We start from the raw sequence: 16044 nt of genomic DNA, 5'->3' as shown, positions 1-16044 counted from the left end.
CTTGATCCTACGACGGCGACATTCTTGATCGTTTCGAGTGCTCGAGCAAATGCCGTTCGTATTCCTCCGGCGAGGTGAACGATTTCTTGCCGCAGAGTAAACAGCACGTTGTGTCCTTTCTCTTGTTCGCGCGACAATTCGCTCGATGGCTGCTCGGGTCCATCGTGTCGTCCAGCTTCTCGTTGCAGCTCGGGCATGTCGAGTCTCCCGCGTGTTCTGTGTGTTCTTGTACACGCTCTTCGGCGTTAGCCACGATTTCTTGCGTGCCGGGAACGTCGTCGCTGGAATTCGATTTGGTAAGTGCGATGTCGCTGCTCGGAGGCACAGTAACCGTCGAGGCAGAGGCAGAAACCTCTCTGTTTTGGTCCGATTCCAAGGGATCTTTCGAAGACGCGGCCGGACTTTTGCCATGGCTCGTCACATGCTCGGCGAGGGCTTCCTTCGAAGCAAACGGGACTCCGCACAAGTCGCAAGCACAGTCCGTCCGTTCGGGTCGTTGACATTTGATCACGTGCTCTCTCAACACTCTTTTCTCGAGAAACTCGGCGTCGCAATGCTCGCAGCGGTATCTCCTCTGTCCGTGGCGCAGCGCGCGATGCTTCGCGAGCAACGACTCGCTCTCGTAGCAGGCCGAGCAGTCGGTGCACACGTGGCCGGATAACTGAGAGTGCACCGCGGCCGAATGCGTCTGCAGCTCGCGCTTCGAATTGAACGTCTCCTTGCAAAGCTCGCAACGAACGGTTTTGCATTCGAGCGGTGGTATAGACGCGGGCGTGGTTTCAGAAACGTGGAGTCGACTCGTCTCTGGCTCGACTTGGACAGACTGGACCGGTGACTCGATCGCTTTCGGGATCGGGACTTCCTTTTCCTTTTCTTGCGATTTCTGTTGGGACTTGATCGGTTCCGGGACTGAAGGCTGCTCCAATTCCAGCTTCACCGGCACTTGAAGCTGCGCCTCGATCTCAGCCTTGATCTCGACCTCTGTTTTAAGCGGTTCGACCATGGGAGGTTTCGATGCCCATTGCGACGCCTGACAGTTCATTACTTTCAAAACGTCCTCCCAAACGAGCTCTTCGTCGCTGCGGCAAGTGTCCGTGAGCAATGAGAACACCGTGCTTCTCTGGCCCTCTTCCGAGACCGATGTCTTTTCGTTCTCGCGCTCGTTCTTCGGCGTCGTCGGCTCCGCGATGCTAGATTCGTGAATCGGAGTTGAAACGATGCTTGCGACCGGCACTGTCATCGACACCTGACTCGCTCTAGGCCCCCATCTTGGCCTTCCTCTCGCCCTGCCGGCGTACCCTCGGGTTCGCGGCCTTCCTCGTCCACGCCGGAACAAACCTCGCGTGATTCGAGGAGTGACATCCGCCAGTTCTTCTTCTTTCCCTTTCACCTTCTCTAACTCTTTCTCCTTATCTTTTTGCTCCTTCTTGAGGTGCTCGCCGAGCGAGTACAAAGGCTTTCGAGACACATTGTTCGTGCGCGCGTTCGGAAACACGTGACGCAACGTATTGTCGGCTACGTAAATCTGTTGGAAAAACTTGTAAGACTGCTCCAATTTATCGACGCATTCGTCGCACATCTTTGTCGGTAGCGCGTCCTCGTCGTCAATTTCTATCAAAAGTTTTAGTTTCGATAGAAGACTCATCTCTGTGCCCTTTCCCTTGCTTGTCATACTTACGAGATTGTGTTTCTTCGTAGCACAGGTTCGGCACCACTGATTCGCTTCGAACTCGGAAGGGCAATTATTTGCCGAACCTTGGCTTGCCTCTACTGTGCCTTCCATCGAATTCTCTTGGCCATTCGGTTGACTCTTCTGCGGGAAACAAGGTTACGGAGTTAGGCTATCGTTCGATATCGTCGCCGATATCCGTCGATCTTGCGAATTCCCAATACCGATATCGGATTACGGAGCATGACGCGAAGTGATCGCTTTATGTATCGATTGTAAGAAAAATCCGTGTTTAATTTAATGGCAAGCTATAGGTTTTCTTAATAATTCGAACAATTCGATAATAATACAACATCCCTGTTATAGAAGTTCGTCGGATCTTTTTACCGTTTGAAATTTCACGCACTCATTTCTGTCGTGGATGCATAAAATCGCATAATACCTACAGTTCACAAACGATGACGAAGGAAAAGAGAGATTACTTACCCGTTGCGATTTCGTAGATTTCAACGCTCTTGAAAGATCCCCCCAATGCGGCGAAGGGACCGCATTCTCTTTCAAAGTGCCTTTGCTCAGGTAGCAATCTTCCGTGAAATGATTGTTGCAGACGAAAAACTTCATGGACCGTAACGTGTCCAAATCCTTTCCGATTAGGTCCACGTGACCACTGTTGATCAACCACCTCACGCAAAGACTGGTATCGCAAACGGGAAGCTCGTGAAGTATTTGCTCCTTTCCACGACCGTCCAGGCAATCGATGTATCTACATTTTGTCACTTCTTCCATTTTAACGGAGCGGACTCTGTGCATGAAACGTTGCGAAAATCGATTTCGGAATCAGATATTTTCGAACCGGAACGATTTCTTTTTTCCCCCGTATAAAATCACGGTGCTACGCGTACTCCGTACAGGTTAGACCATGGTGATGGCGCGAAAAGTAAACTATCGTTGGCTGCATCTGCCATCTCTCGTCATCTGTCAACAGCGTCGATAGAATTTTATCGAGTGTTACGTCTCGTTCCGCGTTTATGTAGCTTCTGACCGAGCGCAGAAATGCGCGAAAACCACGCTGTCAGCCTTGGACTATATATAGTTGTAGATTTGACATAGGATATGCATAGACGCAGTGCTCCGAGATAACGGAGTATCTGGTGCTCACAGCTGATGTCACAAGATAATTCAAAATGGCATAAAAATAGCATAATAATTGTAGAGATTGTTCAGATACTTTCCCGCCAATATCACTGCTACCTTTTCCACACAATGTAGATACGTTACTGTTGTGGGCAAGCATGCGCGAACTTTCACCACATTGACCACTATTCACGCTGTGAACTTGGGGGTAGTATACCCTCGGATTGTAACTAGAGAGGGACTAGAATCTTACTAGAAAAATGGGTCGAAACATGGGTATGCGCGCTTCGGTAGTTTGACCTTATTTGAGCAGATTTTGGGCTGGGTGAGGGCTCATTCTAAAGAGGAAGGTTCATCACAGTGCGCTCTGGTCATCATATAAGTCAAAAAAGTCTTTTAGAGACAGAAAAATGTATTGAAATCTGCGGGTTTTTTTCTAGATTTGTACTCTACTTTGGGCCCTCATATTATTAGATATAAACATAATCTCGTTAAAATCATGACCAGAGCGCAGTGTGATGAACCTTCCTTTTTAGAATAAGCCCTCACTCAGCCCAAAATCTGCTCAAATAAGGTCAAGAGGGTCAAACAACCGAAGCGCGCAAACCCATGTTTCGACCAGGGCTTCGGAGTCAGAGTCGGAGTTTGGGAGTAATTGCTGATCACTGGAGTCGGAGCCGAAGTAAGAAAAAGCTATATATCGACACCCGGAGTCGGAGTCAGAGTCGGAGTCGGTGTCGGATTCGGAGTCGGGAATTTTGTCTACCGACTCCAAAGCCCTGGTTTCGACCGTTTCGACCCATTTTTCTAGTAAGATTCTAGTCCCTTTCTAGTTACAATCCGACGGTATCTTACCCCCTTAAATTCCCTATAATGTTTTCTATTCTGGGGAATTATTGTTGAAATTTTAGGAATCCATAGGAATCCTCCAGAATCCTCCGAGCTTTCGACAGTATTCGACAACTTTAGTTTAGTGCTTCGCGCCAAGTCGTATCAAGGCTGTCCGGGCGTTCATAGTAGGAACAAATGATGCGAGATACTCGATTCGTACTAATTACAAGAGATCCAAGTTCGTGAATTATCGGTAACCGATACAATCAACAATTGTGAACGCATACTTTCGACGTACAGTATGTTATCGTCGATCCAAAAATGTAAGTACGTCATCTACCATGGATTACTACGACATAAGAAGGTATACTCGTTTTGATCGGTGGCTCTCGATAATATATGATAAGATTAGATTGGACACCGAAAAGAGTCGAATGACAACAATTAAATCGTCCAACTTTTATTTACATCCTCGATGGTTTTATCATCGACATTGATAACGACCGTTCTCGGACTTGAAACTACCGAAAGGCTAAATCGCGTATAATGAGACAATCAACGAACATTCTCACTATACTCGAAGGTACCGACGTGAAGGTAATTACGGATATTGCAAGTAACGAACGGAGGGAGTGTTGGAGGAGAAAGAGAAAAACTGTTGTAAATAGGAGCGAGAGCACGAGTGTAGAGTCAAGCTTGTGTGTATCCGTGTGTAAACAACGATTGCGTTGTGTATATGGAAACGAGATGGAACGAAGGATTCGATGAACACGAACACGTCAACGAAAAGCGTGGCAGAAATCGAGTAGAGCGGTGTGCGAAACATTGAACGTCTCTCATTTGCTCGGAGTATCAGTATCAATTCGAACCAGTTCGAGTATAAAATAGTTGAGTCGAACGAAGGACAATATAAGAGAGAAAGAGAAGGAGAGGAAGAAACGAAGAAGCAAGGAAGAAAGACGAAGAGAAAAGGGAGATGTTAAGGTTATGCCGGAGTACGTTCCATGACACGTGACACGGTAGCAGCGAGTATATTGCTTACGTGTGGGGACACAGAGGAGATCGCGAACGTCAGAAGAAATCTTCGGATGCTAGTGGTTCGGTATGCAGGGGCATCAGCAGAACGTGGTGTTTCAGCGGGTCGGTTCCGCCCTGTTTTACGGGTTGTCGTCATTGATGATCACGGTCGTGAACAAAACGGTGCTGACAACGTTCGAATTCCCGTCGTTCCAAGTGCTCGGCATCGGTCAGATGCTGGCGACGATCGTGTTGTTGTTAACCGCGAAGAAGCTGCGCTACGTAGAGTTCCCTCACCTAGAAACGTCGACGTTTGGAAAGATATGGCCGTTGCCGGTGATCTACATCGGTAACATGATCTTCGGACTAGGCGGTACCAAACAGCTCAGCCTGCCGATGTTCACCGCTCTGAGACGATTTAGCATTCTGATGACGATGATCGCCGAGTACTATATCCTGGGCGCAAAGGCGCGCGTCTCCGTTCAGTTGAGCGTCTACACGATGATCGCCGGAGCGGTGGTCGCGGCATTGAACGACCTTGCTTTCAATCTCGAAGGTTACTTGTTTATCCTGTTGAACGACCTGTTCACGGCCGCGAACGGTGTCTACATGAAGAAGAAGCTGGAATCGAAGGAACTTGGGAAATACGGATTGATGTACTATAACTCGTTGTTCATGATCGTTCCCGCGATCACGATCGCCGGCTGGATGGGAGACGCGCGCTCCGCCCTCGAATTCCCCCATTGGAACAACGCTTTCTTTATCCTACAATTCGGACTCTCCTGCGTGATGGGCTTCGTCCTCTCCTATAGCATGATCCTCTGCACTATGCACAACTCTGCCTTGACCACCACCATAATCGGCTGCTTGAAAAACATATGCGTCACGTATCTCGGGATGATCGTCGGCGGTGACTACATATTCACCTGGCTGAACTTTATCGGACTGAACCTGAGCGTGATCGGTAGCCTGGTCTACACGTGGGTGACATTCCGCAAGAAAGAACCGTCCGACCCTAAATACTCTCCGCTCGGTCAGGATCAACCGGGCAGACCTCAGAGCGTGTAATCTCGAACGATGTTACGTTACTTCGTCTTTCTTTTCGTCCTTGTCTTCGCCTTCGTTTCCGTCTTCGTCTTTTATCTCGAGGTTTACACGAGAGCGCGAGCGTTGCTCGTTCATTCTCGTTATGTTACGTTTCTCCGTCGTTACTTGCAGACGCGAAATCAATCGGGAAAGGGTGAAATGAGTAAATGTGTGCGCGTGTCTGTCCGCGTGTATGAGAAAGAGAGCGAGAAGAGCGAAGCACGGCGAGACGTCCTTCATACCAAAGCAACGAGGCCATAGTCCCCTGGATCGATGTAAACGCGAGACTCGCTGTGTTGTAAATTACGTCGATTAGTAGTAAATTGCTTGTAAATAGTATATAGACTGTAACAGTGTTCATACGTTTCTAGGGGGAAGAAAACCAATGATCTTCGATGTGTACAGAGCGTGTACGGAACGTGTACAAAAGAAAAGTTTTACCGAAATAAATTCTATCGATAGAGAAGAAGAATGATGTCGACCGTTATTGTTCCTCGATCGGTTTCAGGCGGCTCGGTTGGCGCGGCTCGAAGGTTTCTCAGCGAAGCGTCGTTCGCGAGGGATTACGCGAAGGACCGAGTCGATCTGACGCGGATGCAACGCACGGTGTTGACGGTGGGTGCCGCCGCGATATCCTTCACGAATCCGTTTCGCGGCGACATGATCGCGTGCCTAGGAGAAACCACCGGGTCCGACGCACTCGTCCACTGCCACCGACAAATGCTGGCCACCCCCGAGGGACGTCGCATCCTCGAGCAACAGCCACGCATCTCCACCTCCACCGTCGATCTCGACGCGTTGAAGCGCTTGCCAGAGGGCACCGTGGGCAGAACCTATCGTGAATTTTTGGACGCGAACGTAAGCCCTGAAATCGGCTGGCGCGGCTCGATCGAGCCCTATTAAAAAACACATTAATTCATATTTGAATATAGGTCTTTGGCGACCTATGAACGAATCTCAAAGGATTTTTCGATGTCGTAAAAATTGTGGATTTTACGTGCCACCCCTTTTTCATTAAACCATAAGACTAGAACTAACAGACCGATGAACAGGAGTTTTTAGGAGCTCACAGTGAAAACATGAGAGTATCTACTAAAAATGTTATCAGTTGAAAAACATTTGTTTTTCACCATTTATTTTATACGACTTGTCTTTCAAACTGTCTGTGCACTTGTCACAACTTGTCGTATACCTTGGTCGTACGACAAACCGTGTCGTCTGTGGGCCGTTTAATAGCTTTGAAAGGCCGACGAGAAATTGTAGAGTTCCTCTTTTGCAGAACGTGTCGCCCGATTCGAGACCGTTGGTCAGATTCGTCGAAGATACCGAATTGGCGTACGTGATGCAACGGTATCGGGAAACGCACGACATTTTTCACGCGGTGCTTCTGATGCCGACCACCATGCTCGGGGAGGTATCCGTCAAGTGGATAGAAGCGTTGCAATTGCGTTTGCCGATGTGCTTGAGCGGAGCGATATTCGGCGCGTATCGGTTGCGTTCAAGGTAATAGGATCACGGCCCGACGCTGTGTAACAAGCGTACGATAACGAATAAAACAATAAAAGAGCACCGCGCGGCTTTCAGACAGAGACAGCTGTACCTTCGACATCATCTTCCGTGGGCTATTCGAACCGGGACGAACGCGAAATTCATACTGGGAATATACTTCGAGGAACGTTGGGAGCAACCGCTCGAAGAGTTCCATCGAGAAATGAATATCGTGCCGCTGGTCGAAGATCTACGGAAATCTAAAGGATCTGGGTAGACCCCGAAACTGTTTGGCTCATTATCAGTCGTAAACGAACGTTTACAGCCCGTACATACGCGGCGGCAACCGCGCGATGTTTGTTTTTAAAGACGCTAATGTAAATAAGATCCGCGCGGTTTCCGCCGTCTGTGAACGGGGTCTTAGGCAGCGATGCGACAACTTTACGGATGGTATAACAATGTTTATTCGTAACGTCGTAACGTTGGAAATATGAAGAATATAATTTTTATAATAATGGAATATACGAGTGCGACTTGTATTACAAATTTCGATACTAATTATAACCGTAAATAGAAAGGATTGTTCGATAGAGAAGTACGCGCGAACGCGCCGGACGACGCCACGGCTGATTATATTATCGATCGTCGTTTCGAAGACTCGTCGAAGACCGAGATCTCGCCGGGTTTCTCGTTACGAACCGATCGATAATTGCCGTTCGACGTACATGTAGAGTATACGTATCGCTCGGTCCATGAAACAACGTTCGCGAAATTGATTGTCTCGTTTCGTTTGCAGCGATTGCGCGCCAGTTGCGAATTGTCTAGATAAAAAACGTTCAAGGGAACCGTGTTTCATCGGCGGGTGACCGAGCGCGCGCGCGTTTTCGCGGAAGTTTTCCGTGTTCGTTTCCAGTCGAGACGAACGCTTAGTCTAGTCGAAAGCTTAAAAACGTAATAGGAAACATTGATTCTTCCGCGAAACCGAGAACAACTTCCTCCTTGCACCGTGGTCTCTCGAGAACCCGCGCAATCTTACTCTACTTACACGATAGTCGTATATCATAGGTGCAGCGCCGAGTGTACGCCGATACTAGAAACATTCGAGGTACCCTCCGTGCCTCGCCAGTTGTCTCCTGGCAGGAATTCGACAGGGATGCGACAGCTAGCCGTCCGGTTGGTCATTACGCACGGACTTTCGGTTCTTACCGAATTATTAGCTAAAGCGAGGACCCTCCTAGCGCCTGTGCCGTCACGTGGGGCTTCTTACGAGGCACGGGGAGCACTAGGGTGTTCGACCAGAGCCGCCGACAAAAATATTGGCTGTCACTATGGGGGAAGGTTTTGCCACGTGTACGAGCACCGTATGCGAGGTAATATTGCGACAAGAACTTCGTGCAGCGACGGATTTACGATTTCGTAGGCTGATATGATCTGTCGTTAATTTTCATTTCAATAGGCGGCGAATTCTCTTCAACATTTCGTATCTCGATAGCCGCTACACTTGTCCGAGAAAATATTCGATCTTTGAGGTTGCCAGCGGTTAATGTCGGTATACCGGTAAATCCGCCGCCGACTGTACTCTATTTACGTTGTGATAGTTTATGCGCGTGAAAACGAGAAGCGTGGATGCGTTCGCGAACCAATCGGTTTGCCGGCGATATTTCCGATACTCTCGGTATCTTCGAGCGCGATTAGACGAGACCACGAGGAGACACCTATCGAAACTTTTGCATCCCTCGGTTCGGGTCAACTTACGCGATATACAATTTACACGTATTTCTATATATTCGTACGTACACGCATATATACGTAAAGACCAGAGTCCATAGTAAATCTAGTTGAGCATTACGAGTCGATGGCCAGAGAACATCCTGGAGCGACGCATCGATTTGTACGAGAATCTCGCGAAAGTGTGAAGTTTGCGTTACCGAACAGGGAGAGGAGCGACGGTTCCGCGCGTAGAGACACACAGAGGAAGACAGAGAGGGAGAGACAGCGAGAGTGAGAGATAGAGAGAGAGATAGAGAGGAGACTGGACGAGAGCATAAAAAAGATAAATTTACATACACGAAACAGGATGCATCTTAGCTGATTGTAACCGATTTGGTCCGTGCGAGTCGCGACCGAGTACCTCGCGTTTTCAAAAGTGCGCCAGTTTCTCGAGATAACGATTCATTTCTTCAAAGGTAGGCCTATCGTCGGGACGTTTGCTCCAACATTCCTTCATGATACGATAGAGATCGTCGGAGCAGCCGCTAGGCCTCGGCAGAACTCGTGGTTGATGTTTCTCGTCGACGCTTTTCAGACCGTTCCCGGGTCCGTTTTCGTTCTCGTTCCCGTTCGCGATTCCTTGATACCAACGATTGCAATTCTCGAAAACTTGCTCCGCTGTTAGGTCCGAGTATGGGATTTCTTTACAGTTCGTGAAAATCTCCCAAACAGTCACGGCGAACGACCAAACGTCTGCTCGACAGTTCCGCGCGCTCTGAAAATGACACACAATGGTGAACAAGTAAATACTGAATACAGTGGGCGTACAAAGTATTTGTACACCTTCGAAAAACGATTTTCAAATTTTTTATCTGCGCCTGTAATTAAAATTTTGAAGGTGCGTTTTTAAAAGGTGTACGAACACTTTGTACATCCCTGTGAATACCGCGCGGCCTCGTACAGACTAGAACATTTCGACGAACATTTCGACAAATGGCGATCGGAACGGATTTGTGCTATTTCCAAATTTTCTTACGAACAACTATGGGAGCTGCAGCGGCGTATACTACAAGAAAATCTGGAAATAGCACAAATCCGTTCCCATCGCCATTCGTCGAAATGCGCGGTTCGCGCGGCGCAGTTCGTCGAAACGTTCCAGTCTGTACGAGGCCTAACAAAAATTGCGAAACGAACGTTCTTACCAGTATGGCGGCTTCCCACGCCATCCAGCGAAGGGGAACTTTACCGTTGTACGCGTCCATGTAATAATGATGATCGTACTTGCTGCAGTACATCGCATGATCGGACACCTTTATCGTCAGATTTTGTCCAACGATGCAGTTCCTGAAACGCGCGAATCATTCGCGATTACAGGGATGATGATTCGCGGTTGGCTATTCAAAGTTTTCGTTTACCTGGCCGCCAAGTCGCAATGCGGAATCTTCACAGACTCGAGATACTTCATGCCCGACGCGATCTGCCTGGCGAAATTTAAACGATCGCTATAGCTGAAAACGAAATGTAGACGTTAGTCGAATCTGATCGATCGTTCCGGCATTCTTCGCGGTAGATCGATTAACCTGAGAATCCCTTGGCTTTCGAAGAATGCAGGCAGATCCCCTAACTCGCTGTACTCGAACACAGCTCCGAACGGCTCTTCCTCGACCAACGCGATCATCCTCGCCACGTGTGGATCTCTGAGCGTCGCCAGAACGCGCATGTCTTTCGTAAAATCGATCCTGCGGAATTCGAATGTAACGTTACACGTTCCACGATAACGAAATATCGTAAAAGTACCTTAAAGAGTCGACGACGCCCCGCCAGAGAGACCGAACGATCACGGTTTGTCTATTTTGTCCCGATCCAGAGCCCACATCCGGGCTCGCGATCCCTTTCGCCTCGCACAGGTGAACCTATCGCGCGGACCAACATTATTTATCTATCTGTGTGAATTCCTCCCTGCAAGCTACTCGTACAGCGATCGAAAATCAATGTTTACCAAGCCGAAGTTCCCTTCGCCGAGCATATCAAGAATCCGTAGCCTATGTCTAGAAATACGCCGGATATTTCGCGCGTCGAGCGTCCGCGGTATAATCGCTTTGCCAGCCTTCTCTCGGATGTGTAACGGCGTGAACGGACTCACGGCCGACGAAAGTTCTCGCCTCTTGATCTACAATTGTGTTGATGTTATGTGGCGATTTCTAACTAAACTACAAACTAACTCCTACCGTCAAAATATCCGTAGCGGCGTAGTATCCTTCGTGCACCTTCCGAGTCGTTTTCCCCGAGACAGAATGATAGATTGGCTTTTTCATCTCAGCCGCCGTAGGAACCGAGAGCGCGAACTCCGTAGATTTGTTCCTCGTGAAGTTCGAGATCTTGCATTTGAAGTCTGCAAGAGGATTCGACGATAGAGAAGAGAAACGACGAGGGTAAAGTCCTAGTCGGGACTCACCGGAACAGGATTCGGGTGCACGCGTGGACGCGTTCGGCTCCGTGAGAATGATATCTTGATCGGAAAGCAGCTGGCAGGTTTTCTCATACAAGGCTGAACTACGATGATTGCCGGCGACTTGCGAATTCGCTCGCGAACGATCCGGCTGATGATCCGCTGGGGTATCGGTCGAGTCGGTTTCAACGAGCGCTTTATTCGCGATCGCGGTAGTGTTCGCAGTGGTTGTTGTTGCTGTTGTTGTTGCCGATGTTAATAAGGTAGAGGTTGCACTTGCGGTTGTGGCGGTAATCGCGTTGGCAGAGTTGACAGTGGCGGCGGTAGAGGTAGACATGGTAATGATTATCGGTTTGCGGATCAGAGATAGTCCGTTTACAATCGAACTGTGAAGTTTGACGTCTTTTGGGTTGATGGCGATACCGGGAGCGGACGAGTCGCAGAGAAGTGCCGTGTGCTTTTGCAAAAGCGCTATCTTGTTGCGGCCCCTTTGCTTGATCAGGAAAGCTGTGCAAGTTAAAAAGAGAACGATCACGGTCAGCAGACCGCTGACGAGGCCGACGTAAGTCTGCAAGCTTCCCACGGGGAAAGCGTCCATGGTCGAGTCATCGTCCTTCAGAATCTTGTAAATGTCCGTCTCGTTCAAGACGGACATCGTACCCTCCAGCTCGGACACCTTCCTCCATAATTCGCTTTGATTGCGGTCCTCGCCGAACGACCGATCGACGGACATGTAAGAACCGATCGAACGGTTCTCGATACCTGCGACTATCGTAACAACCATATTAGCCGGGGGAAACAAGGGAAAGGCTAATCCAATTGACGAAACAGCGTTGACTCGTACCCGTGTAGAAAGTGATCTCGCTGAGTAGCAACCATTTCCCGGTGAAACTGACTTCCAATTTCACGAATCTTCCGACCTTGGACCGCAACGGGATCGAAGTGGTGAGAACGGTGCCGCCGTCGCCGTCGATCGGAATCGTCTCGGATATATCTGGATTCGTTTGGTAGTCGTCGCCGTTCGTGGAGAACCAAACTTGCAGCTTCGAGAACATCTGCGAGAATCGAACAACAATGTAATGAACAGTGTTGGAACGCGTGGAAGGGCTGAGGAGAAGCGCGAACCTCGACTTCCAGTTCTGGCAAACGAGCCACGTGGATCGAGCAGTTCTCGAACTCCCGTGTCTCTTGAAACTCGAAGAGGAATTGAACGGTGTCGCGATCGGACCATCCTACCCAGTTCGTGGCGGTCGCTGAGCCGGTCGAGGATAAAATTTCGGAGAGTTCGCCCAAGATTCCATCCGTCAGCTGACCCAGACCGTTGACGAGCAAAGCATCGGAGCCGAGTTCCGTATCGCCGTCGTACGACGAGTCTTCAACGTTGCACCCTCCGGGTCCGGTTCGCGATCCGCGAGGCGCGATGTACCTGACAATGTATTCTGCCAAGGTGTGTGATATTAGATTGGATGAAACTTGTTTAGGTCGGAGAAGGGTCAAACGTCGTACAGTGGGGTATTTGGCCCGTAAAAGTGGAAAAAAGTCGATTTTTTGCGTATGTCATAAAATTTTTGTTGTTCGTTGTAGCTAAAGGTCTGAAGAATAAGACTGCAATCCCACTGTGCGTCGCGTCGCGTACTTACGATCCCACAGGCATCCGTAAATCTCGACTCGCATGCAGACGGTTCGAGGATGCTGACTGTACGGTACGAATCGCACCCTGCTCGCGACGAACGGCAGGTCCAGCTTTTGTTTCTCCACGAGGTAAGTGTTGCTGTTTCCTCGCAACACCTGAAACGATCAAGGTTCGTTCGATGCCGCCTTCCATACCCGAGACTTTAGATTATTCGTGCAACAGTCACAGGAGACGTCTCGCTTTGCGCTCGAAACAAGAGACCAAACCAGACGCCAGAGATAACCCTGGCACCTTAAACTCGAATTTAACAGTTCGATCTCCCCGGGACACGGAAATCCGGGATATCTGCCTGTCTCTGTTTGTTTGTCCGGCGATCCGAACGATCGCGAAATCGAAGCAACGCGGACGACTCCCGCGGTCGATTTACCGACGACACGAACTCTGTCACCCTTCATATTCTTGTAATGATGCCACTTGGTGTCGCGCCAGTATTCGAGAAAGAACGCCTCCGCGTATTCTTGACCTTGACCGTTGCCGAACCGTCCTTGAGTTTCCGTCCACGCGATCAGATGGTTTCTCGTCAGATCGACCTCCAGATACTCTCGTATGGCGCTGCTGATCTGCGCCTTCGGGCACCATGCCCCGCCGTTCTTCTCTTGTCGTATTCTAGAATCACGGTCACGAATCTTTGCAGTTAGCCCTAGTTTACTGTCTCATCGTTAGCCTTCTTCTCCGTTCTTTTGACTGTTTAGCGTACGCGAGCGTTGTCGAGGAAACCAGTACTTGAAAATTACGTAGAGCAAAGTCGCCATCTAAGCGCGACGGAGGTGGTCGTTCAAAGTCAGTTCACCTACCCCTTCCACTGGGGGGAATACTGCGAGAGGGGCCAAGAACACATGGGTCGGGTATTTCGGTGTGAATTACTACTAATCCAATTACAGAACTTCTTTATTTTCCGTTATTTTTTTGTGGGACATTCACCAACTTATTTGTGGCATTTTTAATTGACGGTATGCAGCAAGCTTTCGGCCGCGCAATCCGTGTTTACATGCTGTCCTTTTAAACAAAAGTACTGAACAAAAAGTACTATCCAGTGAAAGAGTGTAAACTAGCTTCACACACTGGATATCCCCTCGCTATCTATGTCACAGAACCGAGAATCGGCTTACAATTAGATGGCGACTTTACTGTATGCAGGAGTTCGCGTACCTCGCGTTTTGAGGGCCCACCGATTTGCTCTCGTAACTAGAGGAAGCTGTGATGGCATCGTCCGGAATTTTTCCCTCCTCCATGCCCAATGGAAGAATGCATTCACCTGGAACACGAGACAGTTTGTTCTATGTATCTTCCTGTTTCGCGCGTTATTTATTCTATTTTATTGTTTCGAGTCGAGTGTTTGTGGCTCACCGAATACGTTTCTCGTCGAATCCTCCACGGGCGGCGAATAGCCAGCGGCTAGCATTACCAAATAGAGAACGGTTAACAACGTGCACCGCATTTTGACATCGGATCCTGACATTCGCTCCGGTGGATTTACAGTTCATGATAGGTCGAGTAAATCGGTAACGTCGTTCCTTGTCCTGAAACCGAGCAACCTGTTCTCGACCGATTAACACGCATCGTATTCCTTCCGGGAGAACAACGTCAGGAAGCAACGCGTTTACGCGAGAATCCAATGGAGCTGGACAGATCGTGTTTACGCGGTTCGTTGTTTGGCCGGATGTTAATTAGATTCGCCGACGGAAAATGAAGACAAAGATGGTTGGAGTTGGAGTTCGAGTTGTAGTTGGGGAATGCGCACGGGGTCGAGCTCTGCTATGCGTGCAACAAGTAAAGCACGATCAATACGAGCTGACCGTAGGAACGAAAAGACCCTGACCATGCTCGCTTCGCGTCGAGCTTCTCGTTTCCAACGATCGTCGCCTTGTTTCGTTCGTATCGTTTCCGATACGGATCGACGTGGATCATTGTTGTGCTCGATGCTTCGTTCTGGATCGACGCATTCTTATCGCAAAAAGCATTTTCTATCGATTCGAACAACGTGTCCCGGCCCCGGCACCTCCCATCTTCAACGTACGCGCTCCATTTTCGAAATAACGAACAAATCGCGTAAACGAAGCAATTTTAATTCGAAAACCAACACATTTCATTCAACCCAGATCATTTTTATCCTGTGTAACCTTTTTTACATTGTGCACATCAAATTGAACATGTTTTCTCATAGAGAGAGAACGGTTGAGCTTTTTACAATTTATAGAATACAGACGAATTTAATCGGAATAATGGTACGGCAATTATTACTGGCGCCTCGGACTCACCATTCGAGTGCAAAGGGTTAACTTTGAAAAAACAATTGTCGCGTCCCTGCAAGGAAGATTCGTTCCGCAACTTAATGTTCCTTTTCGCGTTGAAGATTGACAGGGTAAAGCCCAGCGGAACGGTGAAACGAAGTTTCGAACGTTCGAAGGACCTCCTCGCTCGAGTTTCTTGCTTACCTTCTAAAAACAACAGCTCCCATCGTTGGCACGTCCGGAAGAAGCGACAACTTTCGATAGGCACGACATCAACTTCATTGTAAATCGACTTGAACCGATGATAGAACAGCCGGCAACTCTAAACGAATATTCCAGTATTATGCACACCGATGTCACCGTAGTCCAGCGGTTCGCTCGTGTGATTAGCTTTGCACGACTGTTTTTCGGTGTGTCGGTTTCGGTTTTCGGGGATACGTCTCGCATTCGCGTTGTCGAGGCGAGACGCGCGGCTGACTCGGTGCACGCGCAACGCACAACGCGCAACTCCGCTCTGTTAGCTTTTACCTGGTAGCTGATAGCTGTTACAAGGGTTGGTCAGCATCCGCGACATTTCCCGTGATGGTAAAACGATTCGAGAGTACGAGCGTAACGGCAGAGAGTGGGAGAACGCGTGGAGGTGGCTCAGTTTTCGTTTCAAGTTACAGGAGCCGCTGTTGTACGGCGCAGATTCTAATCATCACTGTTTAAAGCATTATCACATTAAAACAACTGA

At 48.9% G+C, this 16044-nt stretch overlaps 3 protein-coding genes across 3 annotated transcripts; 1 reads left to right on the top strand and 2 right to left on the bottom strand.

Moving 5' to 3' along the window:
* Positions 1 to 7: 7 nt before the first annotated feature.
* Positions 8 to 2737, bottom strand: LOC143211901 (uncharacterized). Its single transcript, XM_076430011.1, has 2 exons — positions 2156 to 2737; positions 8 to 1813 (listed from the first exon to the last, which is right to left on the bottom strand). The coding sequence occupies exons 1-2, from the start codon at positions 2477 to 2479 to the stop codon at positions 8 to 10; spliced, it is 2130 nt and encodes a 709-aa protein (XP_076286126.1). The 5' UTR covers positions 2480 to 2737.
* A 967-nt stretch (positions 2738 to 3704) lies between these two features.
* Positions 3705 to 7771, top strand: LOC143211878 (UDP-sugar transporter UST74c). The gene is made up of 5 exons (XM_076429966.1): positions 3705 to 5715; positions 6109 to 6158; positions 6246 to 6595; positions 7017 to 7240; positions 7322 to 7771. Exons 1-5 carry the CDS (start codon positions 4739 to 4741, stop codon positions 7500 to 7502), a joined length of 1782 nt encoding a protein of 593 aa, XP_076286081.1. The 5' UTR covers positions 3705 to 4738; the 3' UTR covers positions 7503 to 7771.
* On the bottom strand, positions 7652 to 15985 carry LOC143211898 (discoidin domain-containing receptor 2-like). The gene is made up of 15 exons (XM_076430000.1): positions 15513 to 15985; positions 14425 to 14612; positions 14227 to 14332; positions 13458 to 13683; positions 13025 to 13172; positions 12510 to 12823; positions 12229 to 12439; positions 11391 to 12152; positions 11164 to 11327; positions 10935 to 11105; positions 10733 to 10848; positions 10516 to 10674; positions 10351 to 10443; positions 10138 to 10279; positions 7652 to 9710 (listed from the first exon to the last, which is right to left on the bottom strand). Exons 2-15 carry the CDS (start codon positions 14534 to 14536, stop codon positions 9366 to 9368), a joined length of 3069 nt encoding a protein of 1022 aa, XP_076286115.1. The 5' UTR covers positions 14537 to 14612; positions 15513 to 15985; the 3' UTR covers positions 7652 to 9365.
* Between the last annotated feature and the right edge of the window lie 59 nt (positions 15986 to 16044).

Source organism: Lasioglossum baleicum, chromosome 9 (assembly GCF_051020765.1).
Source record: "Lasioglossum baleicum chromosome 9, iyLasBale1, whole genome shotgun sequence".
Lineage (NCBI taxonomy): Eukaryota > Metazoa > Arthropoda > Insecta > Hymenoptera > Halictidae > Lasioglossum > Lasioglossum baleicum.
The sequence above is the reverse complement of the archived record's forward strand: the minus strand, read 5'-3'. Positions and strand labels throughout refer to the sequence as shown.

Excerpts from the sequence above, each read along its gene's own strand:
- LOC143211901 (XM_076430011.1), bottom strand. The coding sequence starts at position 2,479 with ATGCACAGAGTCCGCTCCGTTAAAATGGAAGAAGTGACAAAATGTAGA. Across the intron at positions 1,814-2,155 it reads AATCTACGAAATCGCAACGG|AAGAGTCAACCGAATGGCCA; the intron begins GTAAGTAATCTC and ends TGTTTCCCGCAG.
- LOC143211898 (XM_076430000.1), bottom strand. The coding sequence starts at position 14,536 with ATGTCAGGATCCGATGTCAAAATGCGGTGCACGTTGTTAACCGTTCTC. Across the intron at positions 10,280-10,350 it reads CATTGCGACTTGGCGGCCAG|GAACTGCATCGTTGGACAAA; the intron begins GTAAACGAAAAC and ends CGCGCGTTTCAG. Across the intron at positions 9,711-10,137 it reads CGTGGGAAGCCGCCATACTG|AGCGCGCGGAACTGTCGAGC; the intron begins GTAAGAACGTTC and ends TGTCATTTTCAG.
- LOC143211878 (XM_076429966.1), top strand. The coding sequence starts at position 4,739 with ATGCAGGGGCATCAGCAGAACGTGGTGTTTCAGCGGGTCGGTTCCGCC. Across the intron at positions 6,159-6,245 it reads ACAGAGCGTGTACGGAACGT|GCGGCTCGGTTGGCGCGGCT; the intron begins GTACAAAAGAAA and ends GATCGGTTTCAG. Across the intron at positions 6,596-7,016 it reads GTGAATTTTTGGACGCGAAC|AACGTGTCGCCCGATTCGAG; the intron begins GTAAGCCCTGAA and ends CCTCTTTTGCAG.